At 43.1% G+C, this 20877-nt stretch overlaps 3 protein-coding genes across 5 annotated transcripts; 1 reads left to right on the top strand and 2 right to left on the bottom strand.

Annotated features, from left to right (window-relative positions):
* Positions 1-200: 200 nt before the first annotated feature.
* On the bottom strand, positions 201-5017 carry tdh2 (L-threonine dehydrogenase 2). Its single transcript, XM_085441676.1, has 9 exons — positions 4933-5017; positions 3067-3270; positions 2444-2486; positions 2289-2359; positions 2052-2201; positions 1787-1959; positions 1618-1708; positions 1266-1535; positions 201-1180 (listed from the first exon to the last, which is right to left on the bottom strand). The coding sequence occupies exons 1-9, from the start codon at positions 5015-5017 to the stop codon at positions 1035-1037; spliced, it is 1233 nt and encodes a 410-aa protein (XP_085297802.1). The 3' UTR covers positions 201-1034.
* A 204-nt stretch (positions 5018-5221) lies between these two features.
* Positions 5222-13314, bottom strand: LOC146685836 (myotubularin-related protein 9). 2 transcript variants are annotated; one of them, XM_085441677.1, is made up of 11 exons: positions 12827-13314; positions 12472-12528; positions 11964-12072; positions 11705-11830; positions 8211-8384; positions 7452-7669; positions 7216-7377; positions 6186-6327; positions 5707-5927; positions 5470-5621; positions 5222-5323 (listed from the first exon to the last, which is right to left on the bottom strand). In XM_085441677.1, the coding sequence occupies exons 1-11, from the start codon at positions 13009-13011 to the stop codon at positions 5223-5225; spliced, it is 1647 nt and encodes a 548-aa protein (XP_085297803.1). In that variant the 5' UTR covers positions 13012-13314; the 3' UTR covers position 5222. The 2 variants fall into 2 exon arrangements, with proteins under 2 accessions (XP_085297803.1, XP_085297805.1); XM_085441679.1 differs by lacking the exon at positions 12472-12528.
* Positions 13315-15224: 1910 nt separating this feature from the next.
* fam167b (family with sequence similarity 167 member B) lies at positions 15225-19483 on the top strand. Of its 2 annotated transcripts, XM_085442101.1 has the most exons (3): positions 15225-15311; positions 15347-15661; positions 16123-19483. In XM_085442101.1, exons 1-3 carry the CDS (start codon positions 15225-15227, stop codon positions 16384-16386), a joined length of 666 nt encoding a protein of 221 aa, XP_085298227.1. In that variant the 3' UTR covers positions 16387-19483. The 2 variants fall into 2 exon arrangements, with proteins under 2 accessions (XP_085298227.1, XP_085298226.1); XM_085442100.1 differs by having other exon boundaries at positions 15265-15661; positions 16123-19482.
* The last annotated feature ends 1394 nt before the right edge of the window (positions 19484-20877 follow it).

The following is a 20877-nucleotide window of genomic DNA, read 5'->3' as shown; positions in this document are numbered from 1 at the left end:
AGTGGCTGGTGAATACCTTAATTTTGTATATGTTACTCAAACAAATTAGAGAATGAAAGCATATGAGACAACTTTAACTATTTCTTAAATAGAAGTTACATTTTTCATTTTATAGCGTTCTTGTTTTTAAGCTGATCGGGTGTTTTGGATGCAAAAACGACACAGAAAAAAGAAACTTTGGCAGCGTACGGTATTCAATGCTCTTTGGGTAAATAACATTTTTATTATTAAAGGTCTGATTCAAAGTACACAGCATTTTTAATATATTGTTTTCCTAAGTAAATACGGCCTCATTTGATACTGTTACTCATTCATATTTGTAATCACACCGCTGGCAAAAAAGTAAAGGCTTCCTGTTCTGTGCCACGGCAAAGGTAGTGCGGTTGTATATACTGTGAGTTTCGTTTGATAGCCTATATTATAAAAGAGTGCTTTACAAAACAGCCAGGATACATGATTTTTCATTACAGTCCAAAGTCAACTGAGTCAGTCATTCCAGATGATCCTGGATTCAAAATGTCCAACAGATTTGTTGTTCTACACGTGGAACTTGTCCATATTGTGTTAGATATTGTAACAGACGCTGAAACACGCTGGTGTGCTCATGCATGTGATCAACATCTGAAACTCTTTAAAGCTTAAGAAATGTTTCTGTTCCACCTGAGGCAACATGCCCATGTGTAAAGTGATGCTTATACCATGAGAACAATAAAAACCACAAAGATGAAGAGAAGGTTTGACAGCATCTGATTCCCTGAAAAGACTGAAGTGTGTGTGTGTCTGTGTGTGTGCATGTGTGTGTGTGTGCACGTGTTTGACATCTCACTTTCCACTGAATATAAAGAGGTTATGACTGAGAATTTCCATTTTACAATCAGTCCCTGGCACGGTGCAGCAATGCTCCAGACAAACAGATGATACTGGTTGACAATTTGTAAAAGTGAAGTAAAACAAAGTGTGCTGTTGGTAAATGTAGACTGAAGAAAAGTCAGTGGTAGGTAGGGCATTGGTTAGTCTTGGTGCAGCAGGTTTTGCTAGCTGACTGGCAAACCCTCGCTGGTCCTCTTGTCTCGGATGGAGCGGAGCATGTCCGACACCAACTCCTCAAGCCCGAAGGCTGGCGCCCAGCCCCAGTCTCTCCTGGCATTGGTGTCATCAAATCTTACAGGCCAGCTGTCTGCTGCAAAAACCAGCAAGGACAATTTAGTTTTATATTGGTTTATTATCAGTCCAACCAGTGGTTTAAAAACAAAAAGATACCATACCAATGGTCTGGCGGACAGTGTCAGGATTGTAGGTGACCTTGAGGTGAGGGAGATGCTTGCGGATTTCTTGGGCCACCTCTTCAGGGGTGAAGCTCATGGCAGCTATGTTGTAGGTGCGCAGTGACAGCTGGCACTCTGGAGCCTGCATGAACTCTACCGTGGCACGGTGGCAGTCAGAGATATGCATCATGGGAAGACGGGTGTCGGGTCGCAGGTAGCACTCATGGTGACCTGTGCTGAGAGCATCATGGAAGATCTGAACAGCGTAGTCTGCGAAGACAGAGGTCCGGAGCACTTAGTCTATGACATCCAATGGATTGGAGTACATTTGCACAACACACACAGGTAATACCTGTAGTTCCACCACCAGGAGGTGTGTTAACTGATATCACTCCAGGGTAACGCAGGCAGCGGAAGTCCAAGCCGTATTTATGATGGAGATACTAAAGAAAGAGAAGCTGATTGAAAATGAAATGGAGTCACAGGCGTCTCTGTAAGCACGTGTACAAAAAACATTTTACCTCCCCCATCAGTTCACCATGCACTTTAGACACGCCGTAGATGGTTCGAGGTCTTTGAACACAGAGGTCAGGGGCCGGGTCACGTGGAGAAGAGGGACCAAATGCCCCAATAGTGCTGGGGACAAAGAGGCGCAAACAGTTCTCTAAGGCCAAGTCCAGCACATTATGTAGGCCTGGATGGGCAGAAAAGAAGAGAGCACGAGTTCAACCCTGATTGTTCCTTAAAACCTGGTTATGTGTAAAGGATGTGCATGTTCAAGCAGACCTGTGATGTTGATCTTTCGTGCCAAAGCCACATTAGCCTCACCCACAGCACTAAGCAGAGCGCTGTAGTGGACCAGCCAAGTGACGCGATTGTTTACAATAAGTTCTCGGAGGTGTTTGTAGTCCAAAACATCAGCGTATACAAACGGGCCTAAAAAACAACAGTGATGCCAGAAAAAAAGTAAAGTAATCGGTAACTTTTAAAGTAATATGCATACTTGAATTAGATTTTACATACCATTGGCGTAAACGTGAGGTGGAGGCTTCTTGATGTCTGACAGGATTACATTGTCCCTTCCATACTGTTTTCTAGACATTAACAAAAGTATGATGATATTTAAACTTCAAACCTTTTAGCAAGTTTCAAGAACTCAGGAATTTCTACAATCTCACCTCAGCATCTGTGCAAGTCCCACACCTAACTGCCCAAGCCCACCTGCAGACAAAGGCAGGCGTTAGCTTTCTACCTGTGCACACAGATAATCTGTATTTGTGGAAGACTGGTAAATCGATAAAAGTCAAATCCATGTTGTTGGTTTTCACTTTCAGATGAATAAAGCTTTTTGTTTGTTGATCCTAGGACAAAAAGTGACAGCAGGCTATTATTCTCCCCACAGTCACCCATTGGCCCTTTTATTTCACTAGCACTGTCTGTACACACTCTATTGTGATGAATCAAAATGGGCTCCCGCTGTTGGAGCAAAGTGAACACAACTCAAAAAACCCTGCAGCACATGTTTGTAGCATTTCACACTGATACTCCAGTAAAACGAATTCTTCATTATCATATTTCTACACTTGATTTGATCTGAAACTGGGGCTCTGCTTGGAAACGATCCGACTCATTCTCTCTCACAACAATTCAGAACAGAGGCAGCGCAGTGAAAGTGGTAGAAAACAATGGCAGCTTCCCAGGCTCAGTGTTTGGGCAACTGTGGAAAAGTCCTTTCCTGAATACATCGACGTCACACACAAGCAACTATTGTGCGTTAATGATGGATGGAAATTTGCATCACCTGTGATGAGCACGCGCACGTTTTCCTGAGGAGATGGGGGGCTGGTGTCCTGGCTGTTCCACCTGCTCATCTCCCTGGAGGTGGAACTGAAGCTGCGGCCGGGCCAGCTCCGCGACCTGCTGAGACAGCCTCGGCAAAACAGGCCCAGCACCGCCGCAGAGGGCACACAGACCCGCACACCCGGTTTCATGTCCAGGAGCAGTCCTTGACAAAGTTACACCAAACTTAAGCAGAGCAAATATATTACACCAAACCCTTTAAAATCTCTCGAATGACACCTGGACACAAACAAGATGTTTCGAAATGTTTTAAAAAAGGGGGAAATGTATTACCTGTGTCCTTATGATTTAGAAAAAGAATCCCAGGCAGATGATTCTTGTTCCACAAGCAGCAGATGTAACAGTGAATTCACAACTAGTCCACTAAACTAATCTATAAAATAAGAGCTGATAAGACAGCATTTAGGGGTGAGAATCAAAAAGATTACCAGCCCATTGGTCACCGTTTCAGTTCACCCAGTCAAGCTGGATAAATAAGCAGGTGCGTTAAGTCATGCTGGGCTATGTGGTTCTTCTCCACTTTGTGTAATCACCAGGGCTTGTGGCTCCTGACTGAGCAGGACTACAGTCTCCAGCGTGCAAAGCAACGTGTGTGCAAACATGCTGACTTGCTGTGCACAGGGATTTGCATTGTGAAGAGTGTTTAGCTGAGCTTAACAGGACTGGGAGGTGTGTCTGTTATACAGCTGACTTCTATTCATAATATTTATGAGTGAATACATATCATGAAATCATTATCCCTTTGCAATTATGCTAAACACTGGAAAAATAACAAAGCTTTGGCAAGTTTTGTCCTCTGTATTTAACAGCTCCAGAGTTCTGAAGGAATCACTTAGACATGTTGGTGAAATATGCCTGTTCATAGTGATGCATGGGGAGCTGTAAAGGTACTCCTGCTTCAGTCTAGTAAATGTAAATCTATAGTCATAAGGCAGTCAGGCTATCTTAGCATACAGGTTAGAAAAGAGAAATCAGAGTAACATCAATCATTATTTAACACAATATGGGATAAATATATATGAAAATGCTAGACCGAAACACAAGCCTAGTGTATTAAAATCACACAAGCACCACATTTTTTGTAAGAAAACTTTTATGCAAGTGTAAAAAATACTGTACATTAAAACACATTAGGCATTGCATATTGTTAACATTCATCAGGTTCATCTTCTCTAATTCACACAAGGTAGGATCACAAAGTTCTGCAACTCTGTCAATAAAAAGCACCTAATTTAAATTTAGCTGATCTTTCTCTCAAGTTTGTGTCACCTCCGGACCGCTGCGGTTTTAAGATCCTGTCTAAATATAAAGCATCGAGGACACCAGCCATTTCTGTTTGTTCTGCTAAACTGGTCTGAGTCTGACTGAGGTAGGAGGGACACTTCATATACTCTATACTGTTACGTCTTTACTGCCGTTTTGAAGGCAAGTCTTCACACGTCTTCAAAAAGACTAAGATTTTCCACTGCGGTAAACAGAGCTGAGTGGTTGGACAGCTTCACTGTTGGTGATTTTTCCTTCTTTGAAAAACATTTTAGTTACAATTCAGTGTGCCATTTTCCTGCTTAACATCTCTAACAATGGGTATCCAGAGCTTTGTGAAACAGGTGAATTTAGACATGTATCCAAAATCTAACGGTTTTGTCCAAGTCAGTCTAATCCTCATCGAATTCTTCTGCCCCCTGCACATTTCTGAATGTGATGCGTGTTGGAACACATCTAAAATCGTGAGCCTACAACTTGAATATCATTCTAAGGGAGGAACATGAAGATCGTCTTGCCTTTTCAACGCACTCACACTCCTCACCTGACTGGAACACTGTGGAGTCTGCTGTTTGGTCTGGTACACTGTCCTCTTCACAGGTAAGTATCTTTAATAAAAGCTGGATCATACTGGCATAGACGTTTTTAAATCCATGGTGTGCAATAAGAATGGGACTTCCAGGTTCAGAGTGATCTACAAGTTTCAGCCAGGGCGAAAACAGTCCAGAAGTGCCCAGCGGGCAACCTTGAAGGCGACAGGTCAAATCAAAATCAGGTATTTTGTTTTAACTCCTTGGAACCATGTGATCCCACCTCATTCACACGAACGAGGCATCAGCTGCGTGCTAACTTCCCCCACTCAATGACCATGTTCCTGATTTCCTCCTGAGCCTCTTCAAGGTGACGAACCTGCTGGGTCCACCTCAAAAAATAGCCTGAGGGTTAGACAGCGGGGCAGAGTGAGCACCAACACTTAAACTAAACTAAAGCGGTAACAACATAAGCTCAGAACAGCAACACTGCAATTACATTAAAGGCTAAAAAAGATGAGGTCTGAAAACAAGTGCAGGGCAAAGCTCACCTTTCCAGAGCTGCAGGGACTGAGGATGAACTGAGGGCCAGATTGCTAGCTCAGTGCGTTCATACAGGGGGTTAGAGTAGTAATCCCTCTCCGTGGGCCTTAGCAGAGCCCGGAACAAGCAGTGAGTCCTTTCCTTTACTTCCAAGGCACACCTGATTGAAGGGCAAACAAAGTGTGAATCTTAGTTTGAAATGAAGACACTCGGCAGCAATCTTTAAATATGTAGAAAAAACTGACCTTTCCTGATCACTGTTACACAGAAAGGTGCCATAATCCGAGGCATAAACTTCAGTCGCCAGTCGCAGGAGCAGCGCCTCAGAGAAGCCCAGAGCCAAGGGGAACTGCCGCCAAAGCTGCCACACGCAGTCCAGCAGCAGCAGGAACACCGGAGACTCCTGCTGGAGACGAGCATGGGAGTAAGCTGAGTGAGCGCATCGCTGCTGGAACGGGTGTCCTGCCTGCAAACACACAAACACGTGTCAGCTTTTAGGATCTAATTTTGTGGCAACAGATAGGCTCAGTCCTGTAGTCGCTGGGTGTGCTTCTATTTTTAAAAGCTCACCGCTTGTTTGGAAACTCGTGTCAGAAGTAGACAGAGATCCCCGATGTTACAATGCATTTCTTTGGATTCTCGACAACATTTATGGGAGCAAATCAAGAAAAAAAGACATTTAAAATTCTTTGTAATCCTCCCCGACTTAAAACCTGGCACGCGCCTGTATCCACTCTCTCTCCAGCAGTCCCAAGAAGCCCTCCACTGTGCGGCAGCATGGATCCATGATGAGCTGAGCCAGAGTGCTGATGAGCAAAGAGCAGTCTGTCCCTTCAGAGCCGTGAACAAGAACAGAATGGCCATCCCTGGAAGAAACAACACTCATTAACATGTACAAGAAAAACAAACCTGTGTGTAAGGAAGACAGTTATGGCCTTCTTTCTGTTTCTTCAAGATTTAAAACAAGTGGTTGTTGACTTGCCCTCACTTCCTTGTGTCTACATTCAATTCAATTCAATTTTACTTATAGAGCGCCAAATCAAAACAACAGTCACCTCAAGGCGCTTTGTACTGTAAGGTAGACCCTACAATAATACATACAGAGAAAAGCCAAACAATCACATGACCCCGTATGAGCAAGCACTTTGGCGACAGTGGGAAGGAAAAACTCCCTTTTAACAGGAAGAAACCTCCAACAGAACCAGGCTGAGGGAGGGGCGGGGCCATCTGCTGTGATTGGTTGAGGAGAGAGAAGAAAAACAGGATAAAGACATAATGTGGAAGAGAGAAAGAGATTAATAACAAGTATTATTCAGTGCAGAGAGGTCTATTAACACAGTGAGTGAAGAAGAAAAGCCCAGTGCATCATGGGAATCCCCCAGCAGCTTACACTTATTGCAGCATAACTAAGGGAGGATTCAGGGTCACCTGATCCAGCCCTAACTATATGCTTTAGCAAAAAGGAAAGTTTAAAGACTAAGCTTAGAGTTAGAGCAGTCAAGGCAGATAGCTGCCTGTCCCTGATCCTGATTATGTCCGAGCTCTGTTCCTGTTAAAAGTAATTTCTTCCTCCCCACTGTCACAAAGTGCTGATCCTCGGTGGGTTTTCTCTCTAATATTATAGAGTCTTTACAATAAAAAGCACATTGAGATGGGAGTTGCTGTAAATTGGTACTTTCCAGATAAAATTGAATTAGTCACAAGATATTACCATAAAGTTTTCCAAGTCATAAGAGTGTGGGTGTTATTCATACCTCTCCACACACTCCACCAGCAGGCCGGCAGTAGAAAGAGCATTTTGGACGTGCGACAGCCACTTTGAATTCTCCAGCTTACTGAGCCAGCGGTCCATGTTGTTGGACTCATCACCACAAGCCTCCACCAGTTTAATTAGGCTCTCCTGGAGAGCTTTACCCCTGCACACATATGAGGCAGTGTGTAGCGAAGCAAGTTTGACAAATCAGTATTATCAGACAGTCAGCAAACACACCTTTCCATCTGTCTGTGAAATCTCTTCCAGCGGTCGTAGAACGATTTAGACTCAAACCCTCCACCTGTCATCCTGGCCTGTTGAGCCTGCTGCATGGAGCGAGTGTCAATTATGTAGCCTTTGTCCGAACCCTCAATCACAGCCTGGAGGAGCAGCTCATCTTCCTTGCAGCGCTTCCTATTGGCTCCTAGCAGCGGCTGACTGCTGCGCATGATGACCTACAACATTTTTCATCCTGTTAACAATGTTCAGTCAAATGTGTAGCCTTAACCATAACAGTTTTTTAAATTTGGGACTTTAAATTCTTTTATTTTCGTGTGATTGCTTTGATTTTGGCTCTCTTGTATTTTGTATCATTATCGAATGAGTTTCTCTATGGCTTCCTGGTTTCAAGTGTTGCAGTTTTCTGACAGTTTTCTTCTGTTCACTGGTTTTATGAGTGTTAGTTTCACTCTCTTTCCTCTGAGTACTGGTCTATCCTCCTGTGTCAAGCTCACCATGTTCAGCAAATCAGTTCTTTTATTTTGGTAGTCAGTTATATTTTATCCTGTGTCTTGATTCTCTTCACCCGTGTCTTGTCCTCAGCCGTTCCCACTTCCTTCGACTATATATTGTCCCCGTCTCTCCTGTGTTAGTCGTTGGATTGTTTGTTTCCTCGGATGTTTTCTGTTCATGTTTGGACTTTTTGGACATTTTATATTGCTTTTAGCCATTCTGCCACAAACCGTGACACTAAAAGTGAACACTAAATCACCTCACCATGCCGTTCTTCTTGTGGTAGTAGCAGAGAACAGGGAAACGTCCTCCCTGTCTGAATTTGGCTGCTTTTTTCAGTGTGTCGTCGTCTATGCTTTTTGGGACGATGACTGCCGGAGGGTAGGAGGGACAAACCGAGTAATCTCTGTTCACGGTGCTCAGTCTCCACTTCTCATACTGAAAAAAAGTGAGAGAGAAGGCGATAAAGGAAAATGTGAGCTTTAGTATCAAGTAACCTGTTATTATTCATGCTAACCTCCCGGTTGCTAAAGTCACAGGGGACTTTGAGCTGAGCTGGACTGGGAGTAGTCCAGTTCATAGGTGAGGAAAGTCTCATTATTTTTATTTTGCATAAAGCGTGTGCTTATGCTCCAAGCTAATCCTTAGTGGATCTTTAATTAATAACAACTGCCCTATTATGGCTTATTTGATTTCTTAGTAAGAGATTAAGAAAAATAAAAGACCATGACTACTGCTGGACAGACTGTTTTCCAGTTGATGAACTCAGGGATGATTTTAGGGAGATCTGAACCTTTCTTCATGTCCAGACTGCAGGATCACTCCTGTGTGGCCTCTTTTAGGGACATGTTGTTACACCCCGGCCTAGGCAACCGGAGTGCAACACGAAAAAAAGTAAAAATAAAGAAAAAAAACACAAAAAAAACCCCACAAAAATCATCCCAAAACGACCACCATTTTCTTTAAAGCAAAATGATATTTATTTACAACGCAACACAAGGCGCCAAACTATTTACAACGGGGGGAAAGAAGATCGCGACCATGACAACTGACACACAGGGCTTAAATACATGGAGGGAACAATCAGGGAATGGACAACAGGAGGGAAACACAGCTGGGGCAAATCAGAACTGACGAGACAAGGAAACGTAAACTGAACACACTAAAATGACACAGACTTTCAAAGTAAAGTAGGAAACACATAACAGTCACGCAAAAACAACACATTACCAACGCCAAATCGTCAATCCCGGAGGAGCACCTAGACACTCAAATCCACACACAATTACGGTCACAGCCGTAACACCCCCTTACCCAAGAATTAACATTAACCCCAAAATGTTTAATTCAAGGAAACACCCAAAAAAACAAACATTTAAAACATACAACCCCAACGAAAAATGTTTGTTCCATGTCCAGCCCATACGGCACCGGCCACCGTCCCGCAGGCGACGCTGATGACTGGACGGGTCCTCCAGTGGAAACGGAAAACCGGAGCGGGCCCTCGGATCCTCCAGCGAAGACAAACGAAGCTGATGAAGGCTGGAGCGGTCCCTCGGACACTCCAGCGAAGGCGGATGAAGGCTGGAGCGGTCCCACGGACCCTCCAGCAGACGACGAAGGCTGAGGCGGTCCCTCGGACCCCCCAGCGAAGGCAAATGAAGACTGAAGCGGTCCCACGGACCCTCCAGCGGAGGCAGATGAAACTGATGGAGGCTGGAGCGGTCCCCCTGACCCTCCAGCAGACGACGAAGGCTGAGGCGGTCCCTCGGACCCCCCAGCGAAGGCAAATGAAGACTGAAGCGGTCCCACGGACCCTCCAGCGGAGGCAGATGAAACTGATGGAGGCTGGAGCGGTCCCCCTGACCCTCCAGCAGACGACGAAGGCTGGAGTGGTCCCACGGACCCTCCAGCGAAGGCGGATAAAGGCTGGAGCGGTCCCTCCCCGGACCCGCCAGCGACGGCGGACGGCTGAAGCGGTCCTCGGACCCCACAGTGATTGGACGAGCCCCCATATGTTACACCCCGGCCTAGGCAACCGGAGTGCAACACGAAAAAAAGTAAAAATAAAGAAAAAAAACACAAAAAAACCCCCACAAAAATCATCCCAAAACGACCACCATTTTCTTTAAAGCAAAATGATATTTATTTACAACGCAACACAAGGCGCCAAACTATTTACAACGGGGGAAAGAAGATCGCGACCATGACAACTGACACACAGGGCTTAAATACATGGAGGGAACAATCAGGGAATGGACAACAGGAGGGAAACACAGCTGGGGCAAATCAGAACTGACGAGACAAGGAAACGTAAACTGAACACACTAAAATGACACAGACTTTCAAAGTAAAGTAGGAAACACATAACAGTCACGCAAAAACAACACATTACCAACGCCAAATCGTCAATCCCGGAGGAGCACCTAGACACTCAAATCCACACACAATTACGGTCACAGCCGTAACAATGTTTTCTCAGTAGTACCCACACCTGATTAGGTGCAGTCCTGAAAACCCAAATTGTGGAACTTGATTCTAATCGGTTAACCTCATGAATAGGTATCATTTCCTCAATATAACAAATAAAAATGTACTCTAACCAGCTGGTTACTTAAGCATAAGTACTGTAAACAGTAGCTCGGCTCTCTCCCAAGTAAAGAAAGCTCCTTTTCAAAGACCTCTACTGAATATCTGCTTTCCTTAATGTGCACAAAACCTAACGTGGGGCATGTCTCTTTTTAAGTCTTTTTAAGTCTTTTTGGCACTGTGAGGTTGGTGACCAGAGGAGCCTGCCTATAAAAACAGGTAAAATCAAAAAAAGACAGCATAGTAATCAGTGAGCTTCAGAAATGTTGCTTCTGAAGCTCACTGATTCTTACCCTTGCAGGGCGCCAGATCAGCTGTTTACAGCTACTTCTAATGTTTTTGTAAACTAAGCTAAACTAAAGTCCTTCTGGAAGCCACTCAGCAACTATCCTAAAACATCCCTGCACTCTTATTTGAAACATCACAATGACATAAATCCATAGAAACCGTGCATCAAATCACCGGTCTGCGCCAAATTAAGGTGTCACGCTTCTTTCACCATCATTGCTGTTGAAGAATTCTCCTATAATGTATCAGGCTAAGTTAAATCACTATAGCTCTGTTTGCCTTACCGCTATAACAACTTTCTCACTTTTCTTAATTTTATCAAAGAAACTTAATCATCAAGTTCCCTAAATTGTAAAAGGTATTCTTAAAAACTCTGTAAGAATGGTTGAAGCTCGTAGTTTATAACTAGACAGAACAGCTCAGCTCCTGTCGTGATGGAAAGAGTCGGTGGGAGAGAAATAATTGGGACTTGCAAATTCCAGCCACTTTATCATGGGTGAAAAACACTACTCAGGCTGGTCTGGTTAAAAGCACAGATATCCTACATGTTCTGGGAATTTTGTGTCTGTAAAACACATGCAAAAATGCTGCCCTCAGCTGCGACCCTTCACCATAGCAACATGCCATTCCCACGGGAAGACGTTGGTGTGTTATACATGAATTCAAGCTGTGTGCAACACATTCTGAAGTTAAGGGGAAAACAAATGAAAGCTAAGCAAGAAGGATATCCTGAATCCCGACCCCTACACTTCCCTGGCATTTTCCTGTCATGTGGTTGTAGGGACATTATTGGAAAATGTTACCTGAAAAATGTCTGTGTCTACAAGTATTAAATTATCTACAGCAGAAAACAAGCATACAGAGTTTTATATGTTGCTTACAAGTTCCTTCATCTGACTGTAGTGCATTTCAGGAGATGAGAGACCCCACTGCTCCGGCAGGCTGAGATCAACAGGTCGGTAAAAGAAAGGGTACATTGCGGACACGCAGTCCAGACAGGACAGTGTCTGCAGAAAGTTAAAGAGAGATTACCGATACATGCAAAGAAGTGAAAAACATATGCAGAAAAATAGCAGGCTACTCTAAGACCAACAGTTATTTTCTTGTGCCTGTGTGTTTCAGGTTGCATTAGTTGTGTACCTCGATAGAGTGTGCAATGTTGAGACACTGTTCCATGCCTGGGATGTCAAGCTGGAGCACACGCAGATCTTTACACTTCATCGTAATTGTTCCAGATGAACCAGACATCCTACACACACACACACACACACACACACACACACACACACACACACACACACACAAATATATGATTCTTATACAAAAGAAAACATGCACCCCCTCTAAGAGCCCCATTTATTGCCTATGGCGGTGCATGAGGCTCGACTTGCAGCAGAAAAAGTGGGCAAAACGAGTCAGGTAGGTTGTGTGTGTGTGTGTGTGTGTGGGGGGTGGCAATACCTAACAAAAGGTTTCAGAGAGCTACGAAGAAAAAAAGCTGTTAGTTGCAAGCAGTACACAGCTCTGAGCATGTGGAGGGTGGCAAACGGAAAAAACGTTGCATTAATCTTGTTGGGAAATGTTACTTCTTCAGAATTGCATCAAGAGCAGCACACAGCATGACATGGCAACACAGAGGATGTCCAACCTTTCACTGTGGCTTGCATTAGAGAAGAAGCCGGAATAGCCCGTAAGGTTTTCCACACTGGTTAAAAAAGATTTGAGGAAGGAATGAGAGATCAGAGGAATTACCGGCAAGTTCACACCGTTTCGTGTTGATTAGTGTGATTACTGGTTTGATCATGCGAGTTATAATCATAATAAATAAGTTCTAAGAATCACAAGTCCACCATCAAATATTTAATCATCAATTTAATCAATTAAAAAATAATTGAGATAGAGAAAAGTGCGACATTGTTCTTGCAGGATACTCGTTACTTTTCTTATAAGACACGTTTTTGATCTGGTTCCTTATCACCTTTCTGATCTCAATCCTCCCTCACCTTTTCTCAATGGCATCGATGTTCCTAAGGAGCAATAAAACCTGCCGGGAGTCACTCTCCTCCCTGTCCGAGAAGAGCAGGTGGTGGCCGGTGATGCACAGGGTTCCTCTGCTCGGGGGTTGCAGCGGCTGTCGGAGCACAACATCCTCCACATTGGCCGTCTTGATGTGCTCAGCAAACTCCATCAGCTCCCCTTCAAACACCCAAAGTCCGTCTGCAGAACTTTGTTTCTGTTCTTTCTAAACTACAGAAGTGGCCGAGCACCTCAATCACGTCCTCGCCTCTCTTGTAAGAAAACGAAAGCGGGCTTCCTCCTCTGCACGCACAGCTGGTTGGGCAGCGTTGCAGCCGCGCTCTGTTTGATTGGCGATAAGAAGTCTATAAATAGAAGAAGCTTCATATTTTCCTGAACATTGTCGTCCTCTTATGTGGCTACACCTCTGCACACACAGCTGGCTAAGCTTAACTGCCGTGGGAGTGGAAAATGTGCTGCTTTAGGCGACAAAAGGCGGAAGTCTACGTTTCCTGAGACAGTGAGTGAGAAGTGACACTTATCACAACTTGTGCGCACTGCAGAGGGGGGGGGGGGGGGGGGGGGGGGGGGAGAGCCACTGTGAAGTACCTGTAGTATATTAGGTTGTCACTAGATGGCGCCATACTCAAGCACAAAAAATCGTCAATCACAACTCATCTGCCAAGTTGGCTTTTGCTGTGTGTAACTATTGAAATCTGTCAGCTACAAAATATTGACACAGTATCACTTTGCTGGTATTACGATGCATTACAGTGTGAACAAGTGTAGCTGGTACTGAACCTACAACTTTCAGCTTTGACTAGTTTCATTATATTTTGCAATTTGAGATGTTTTGCATTAAATAAAGTCACCTGTAAAATATATAAATAAGTATCTAGCCTTATTGTAAAGAGTAAACGTAACGTAATAGAGTACAGTGTATCAGCGCACCCACGTGTGGGCTATTGAACCAAGTGGAAAATATGATGCTTTGTCCTATCCCATCCATCCATTTAAACACACATTTTGCCCCAGGGAATATAATTCATGCAGCATAAACCACAATAATAAAAACAGGAACACTGATGCAAGAAAACACACCACAAACAAGTTTTAAAATGAAAGAAAAAAGTGACCAACATAGGCCTAAAATAACTAGTTTAGATATGCATCCAGTAAGTTTTATATGCAGTCATGGTGGGTTCCACCTCCATGATTCAGAAGCTTGTAGAAGTACCTCTGGCAGTTTTCTGTTTGACTTTATCGATGTGTCACATCATTGTGGAAGAGTTTTAGCCCCGCTCGTCTTTACAGCGTTGCTTCAGCTCATTGAGGTTTGCAGGAATTCATTCATGCTCAGCTCTTTTCAGTCAGGTTGAGTTTTGTACTTTGACTGGATCATTGCAGCACATTAATTCTTTTGCTTTTTTTTTTTTTTTTTTTTGGCCAATTTTTATCTGTTGGACAGATGTCTCCACATTTCATTCTGCATTGGTATACAGAGGAGCTCACGGTTGACTCAGTGACTGCTAGGTGCCCAAATCAGCACACTTCCACCACCATGCTCACAGTTGGTATAATTGGTTTGGGCTGATAAGTTATGTTTGGGTGTCTCCAAACATGGTGCTGTTGTTCCAGAAGTCTTATGGACTGTTCATTTGCAACTTTGCCAACCTAAGCTGTGCTGCCATGTTATTTTTAGAGAGGAGGCTTTCTCCTGGCAACCCTTCCAAAGAAGCCAACGTGTTCTGTCTTTTTCTAATTTTATTGTCATGAACTTTAACCTTTAACATGCTAACTGGGGCCTGTAGAGTCTGAGATGGAGCTCCTGGGTTTTTGCAGTTTTTCTGAGCATTGCTCAGTCTGACCTTGAGGGGAATTTGTTGGGAAATTGCACAGTAAGCCTGTAGGCTACTTACTGTTTTACATAGCTGAACAGAAAACTTGGTTTTTCACCTGACTGTGTGTAAGTATGTAAGTATGTATAGATTTTTCTCATACATCCAGGCGCAGGTTTGTTGTACTTTACTTGATTATTTCCATTTTCATACTGCAGATGGAAATTTAATCTGTACTTCAGTGCACGCAGTTAATTGACCCACTTTTAGATCAAAACTACCCCAGAATGCAAAGCAAGGCAAGCAGAAAGAGAAAAGCGATTCCTGCACATCAACCTGATGTCCAGGAAATACATGCATACATCTGTATTCGTTTCTTCTTTTGGCAGTTTCTCCTGTAATATAAATGTAAAACTATTTTAAATAGTTTTAAGTCATTTAACTTGTGAATGCACAGTAATAAAATCTCAGACTTTGGTTTCAGGATATCTTTTTCCCTCGCCTGACAAAAGCTTGCAAACTCTCCAGCCTCCCTGTCCTGTGCGGGATGGGCGGTCACTGCGCTATTTCTCCCTATAAAGGAGAGGAGGCATGGACCTGTTGCGCTCTAATCGCCAAGCTGCCAGCGCAGAAAGCGAGCCTGCTCCCTGAATGCTCAGCGTGTATCAGCAATCTGCTGCACCGATGGATTTTAAGGAGCTTGGAGACGGCTCGTCCTCCGAGGGCGACACGGAGGATCTGGACAGCGTGAAAGCGCTCACGGAGAAGCTGAAGTTACAGACCCGCAGACCGTCCTACCTCGAGTGGCAGGAGCGCGTACAGAGCCGAGCGTGGAAGGAAAGAAATTCCGCGGACGGTCCCGAATCAGGAGGACAGCAAGTCGTTTCCGTGCCGGCAATTTTGAGGAGGTCAGAACTGGTTGTGGGCAGCATCTGTGGCTTTGACACTATGGACGATGCCCTGGAGCATCTTAGAAAAGAGCTGGTGAGTTCCTCCAGAAATTTGATTTGATTTTTATCTAAAGATGCGTCACGCCCTGAGAAATAATTTGCACTTCTTGATAATCTCCAATCATTAAAACTAATTAATGAATAAGTAAATAAATAAATAATACAAAGTCCTTATCCATTCTTGAGAAATACAGATAGCTATCTATCTCCTACTTCACCTTTAAAACAGATAGGCATCTCTTTAGGTGTCAGTGATCTTGCTTGCATGACTGCTTGTCTTAACTTAAGGGAAAGAAGTCTAAACACACAGATTGCGAAACAATATGGTGCCTGTTTTCTCATAAGCTGCAACCCATGTAGTCCACATGATTTTTACCCTTTGATGAGGAGATAGGCACCATCCAAATCCAAACTTCCACATATGTTCTGCTAAACTGAACACTGAAACTCACTTTCTTCTCAAACGCGCTCCCTCCATCCCTCCTCTACCCTCAGAGGGAAATGCAAGTTCAGGACAACCGACTGGCCCGTCAGCTGATCCGTCTGCGGGTGGAGATCCATCGGCTCAAAGTGGAGCAAGTGTGCCACCGTCACAAGGAGATGCTGGACGACGCAACGTACGAGCTGGAGGAGTGCGGAGAGGAGTCGGACCTGCTGTGTGATATCCCCATGAAGGCTGCCTTTGCTCTGTCCACCCCTCTAAAGCATCTGGGCCTCACCAAGATGAATATCAACTCCAGGCGTTTCTCACTGTGTTAAAGACCGCAGGCCTCACTCATGCCACCGAGGACGCTCCGTCACCTCCTCTGTGTTTGTGTAGGCATTATTGTTATAAAGGGTTATTTCCGTTGATGGCGCAGTGGGGCAAAAGTAAAGATGAGCCACTAGCAGCTGTGAATGAAAATGAAAACGTTGATGACTTTGATGTGTGCCTTGGTATGACATGCATGAGGAAGCCTGTGCATACAGACCTGCAGGGGCATACACCTTTATCATCACGCAGCTTCCTGCTGGATGAGGTCTGGGCAGCTCTGCTGTTGACTGAGAGAATTAATGAAGACTAAGAGCTAGACTGAAGTATACTCAGTGAACTGAGTATATTTTTAATATCAGAAACCAAGGTGATTTGGTGATGCAAATTCATATTGAACAAAGAAGTTTAAGCGGGACAATAACTCATTTATAAATCTGTTCATATTCTTGGACTCTGCAGGAGTGCAGTAGAAATTCACATTTCAAATATGCCTTATTTACCTTCTACTGAGTTCACTCCACCCACTGTTAGAAACGAGCTCCCCGAAGCCACCTTTATTGTGATTGGCTGCCCCTCTTGAGAAGAGGTGAGGCGATTTTGTTAAGGTTATCCCCTCTCATTGAGGTCATTAGAAAAAACTGTCGGAAACTGTGTTTGGAGCAGTCTGTGCCTGAGCTTTTGGCTCACGGGGATTACTTTGCATACACTGACCTCATTATTGGGAACTTAATTCATGTTTAATATGACTGTTCTCCATTGTCATGTGCCTAGAACAGATATAACTTATATATACAGTGATTAACACATGCATTAGAGCATGCCTTCGAAAATTACCAAATGAACTTTTAATTTTCTGAAATCTGTCAGCACGTGCAGGCGCTTTAATCAAATTCATATTTGCAATGAAAATAAAATGAAAAATATAATTAATGTTATCTGAGAATTACAGTCATTTACTTGCATTCCTGAACAGAAGCAACAATTTGCCTGATAAAAAAAACAACAGAAAATCTTCTTCTTCTTTTTTTTTTTTTTTTTTTACAGATTTCTAAATCATTTCTGATCTTATTCATTTGACAGAAAATGAGGAAATGTTAGGTCAACTTTAAGGTTATACAGAAATGAAAGTAGCCCTCCCACGTGTTCAGGTCACACTACCTTACATCACCTCAGAAATTATGCTGCCAGCCTAAATAGGTCTTGGAACAAAAGTGAGATGTTACAATTTAGAAAATGAAATAAAGACAAAACATATTGAAGCTGTTTTCAAGCTTGAATGAAAAAAAAAAAATCACATATTTCCCCTGTGGCCTGCAGTGCTACTCATGCTACTCATCTCTCTGGCTGTGAGTTTCTCACTTTGCCTGGCTTCTCTTCAATAAAATGGAATCTAATAGCGTTCCCCTAAAATACATTTAAATACCTCAGCAGCAACGTCTCTTCTCTGAAATCATGACTCAAGTTTTATTTTTAATCTACCGTGATCTGCCATGTGAGGACTGCAGTTAAGCAAGGTTAAAGCCTCTTTACTTCTTATTTGCCATCATGCTTTTACAAGCATCATGATTAGATAGATGATGTTCACGTCTGCAGATTTTTATTCATTTATTTTTTAAGTAACTGGGTCATGACCTCTGAAAAGAGTCAGATGTATTCCCATCAAATATATTTTTCGGCACTTTGAATGTCAAGTAAGATTTAGGCAAAGCCATTAACGACCCTTTTAAAAGGTCACGAGCCAAAAAGTTTGGGAAACACAGCTTTACTGAAACTGATGCATGAAGGCAGCTGCTCCTGTCTGGTCTGGGCCGATACAGAAATGCTCAGCAACACGTTGAAGTAAACAAAGTCCTTTAATGCAGACACTTACAGCAGCCACAGGCAGGTCACACTCCAGCATTTTTTACACCTCTTCTTCACAAACCAAAAATATCTCTGCAACCTAGCAGCTGCAGTGACACAAACCAGGAGCTCGTGTCCGATGTTCTTTGTTTTTCATTAGCACGTCAGGATGCTGCAGAGCACTGATTTTAGACTATATGTGGCTGGCCAGTGACCAAGTATATTTTATGTTTTAAATGATTTTGTCTTTAGTTTAGTTTTTTAAAGAATGAATGAATTTAACTTTGGTTAAATTCATTCAGATGTTTAAAAGTGTAAAACATCTATTAAATGTATTATTCTATGCAGATTGTTAAATCAAGTTGTAATATGAATGTAATGACTTAACTGAATGAATATATATAAAAAGCGCCTTAAAGTGTAAATTCCTAAATCTTTTTCTTTCACATAAAAGACATATTAAAGAGGTTTTATTTATCATATTTGAATCAGTTATAATTACTATATGATGGGAGACAGTGTTACACCTGCCTGTTCAGAATGGGTCACAGCTTTCTCAAAAAAACCTCTCATCTGAGCAACGTAAGTGTCTCAGGAAACCACACAGCGAATAGAGTGAAATGAAAACATTCCCAGCCATCTTTTTCAGAAACAGGTTGAGGTTTCAAGCGTTTAGAGTCATGATATTTTGTAAAAGCTTGAAAGTTTTGGTTAGATATCTCTTTTCTTTCTTTTTTTAAACAGCCTTTTTGTAAGTAGTTTTGGTTGAAGTTAGAATTAGAGTTAGGCTTGTTCTGAGATGGGAGGAGCAGACATGAGTATGGATGAACAGAGATATGAAATGCTGATGATTGTATGATTTCTGTCGGTGTAAGTGAGGGAAAACATCCCCACATGTTCCAGCACATCCATCTCCATCATCCACCCTCGGTCCTAAAGCCACCCAGGCACAACGGTATCTTCTTTCCTTCCCAAGAGACAGCCATGACCTGCTATAACACTCAGACGTATGAAAGGGGCCCTGGAGGGATGTGCAGAAGCAGACATAGTCAAGCTCGACACCAAATATGCCTTGGCAGAGCGCGGACGCCGTGTTAAATGAGAGCGCAACTAAGACTGTTGAAATTATCACAAGTGGCATACTTCAGGAGTTGTGTGATCTCATGTGGGTCGCGGGACCTCAATAGTTAGACACATGGAAATGAGTATCATATGGAAGACACAGAGGATTAAGTACTACGGCTTGAGGCCGTATTCTTGAGTGAATGCTTTCAGAATAAAGGGCTGCAGACTTGTGTTTCTCAGGCTGCTCATTCTTTGCCCTGTAGATACTTTCCCGTGACCCTTTTTCGCCCGTATCTTTCTGCTTGCCATCAAACCAGCAGAAGATATTACAGTGTAAATAAAGAATAGTAATCCATCTGTTTATCATAAAGCCAAGTAAGCCTACATGATGCACATGAGTAAGCACTAGAGGCAAAAAAAAAAGAGCCCTCATTTACATTCACGAAAGAGGCCAGCACCTGCATCATGTAGCAGGAGGTAGGAGGTCTGGAAAACTTTCTGCACACTGATAGCATCGCAGTTTGATTGCGTAACAGAATGTGATTTCCAACCACATTTGGAAGTAGTGACAACTGTGGTCGAGAGGAAGAAAGGAATACCCTTAAAGCTCCAGAAGGCCTGGACAAAGCTGATCTCCAAACATGGCGGGACACTTTTTCTCCCAGCACGTATCAAAGAAGAGTTCTTGGATGATTAGACTTTATCTTCTGTCACATGCACCTACCTATTTACATCACTCTCAAAATTAAAAGAAAAAAGAAAAATGAAGCACGTTTCACACATCCTCCTAGATTTATACTCTGCACTTTAACGGAAAAAAGAGTGAACTCAGGTGGTTTCATCATGAGTGAGACTTAATCTATGCTGTGGCAGTCTTCTAAGCACATATTTCTGTGCACTTCCTGTAATGTTTGGACTGACTTCCTGCTAGTGCACGCTATGTAGCAGCAGCCGTTCACCACAAGAGAAGAGATGCGGTCCACGGCTAGAGTTGTATGAAATGTCGAAAATGCGACAGCACAGGCTTAGAGGGTGTTAACAGGCAGAGAGGTTTTTACTTTATGCCTTCTCTCGAGTAGAAATGTGACCATGAGACAGCCTGCTAGAGCTAAAATTATGATTCTATGTTACAAAATGTTCTTTAAAGGAGACGTGGAGCTTGTGACGAGGCTTTTCTCTTTATATTTTCACATTTTTTAATAGTAAGCTGAGTAAACCAAGACCAAAGGTTAATTTTAAAGCCTTTTTTGGCTACAGACAAAAATATCCTCAAACCACATGTTTGACTAAAAAAGAAAACTTTGTAGTCTTGTTGACTTAATGCAACTGTCCCGAGTGCTGCAAGATATTCAAATATCTTTTGAACCGCTCTGGACCAACACCTCAGCTGCACACTGAAGATGTTCTTTACTTTAAAGGTCAGCAAGTCGCACGTTAAATGCAAACAGCGAGCGACACAAAAGCGCGGCCTACAAAAGCCCCCCGTCTCTAAACTGTTTTGGAAAATTCATGTCTTGTTCCGTGTTTGGGAAAGGTGCTGTCCTGACCCCTTTACCGTAGAGCCCATAACGTTCCCCCTTGCTCTCACA

This window comes from Copadichromis virginalis, linkage group LG19, assembly GCF_057382275.1.
Source record: "Copadichromis virginalis isolate Kocher_CV1m ecotype Utaka linkage group LG19, C_Virginalis_male_GT1.1, whole genome shotgun sequence".
NCBI lineage: Eukaryota > Metazoa > Chordata > Actinopteri > Cichliformes > Cichlidae > Copadichromis > Copadichromis virginalis.
This window is presented reverse-complemented; position numbering and strand designations above follow the sequence as displayed.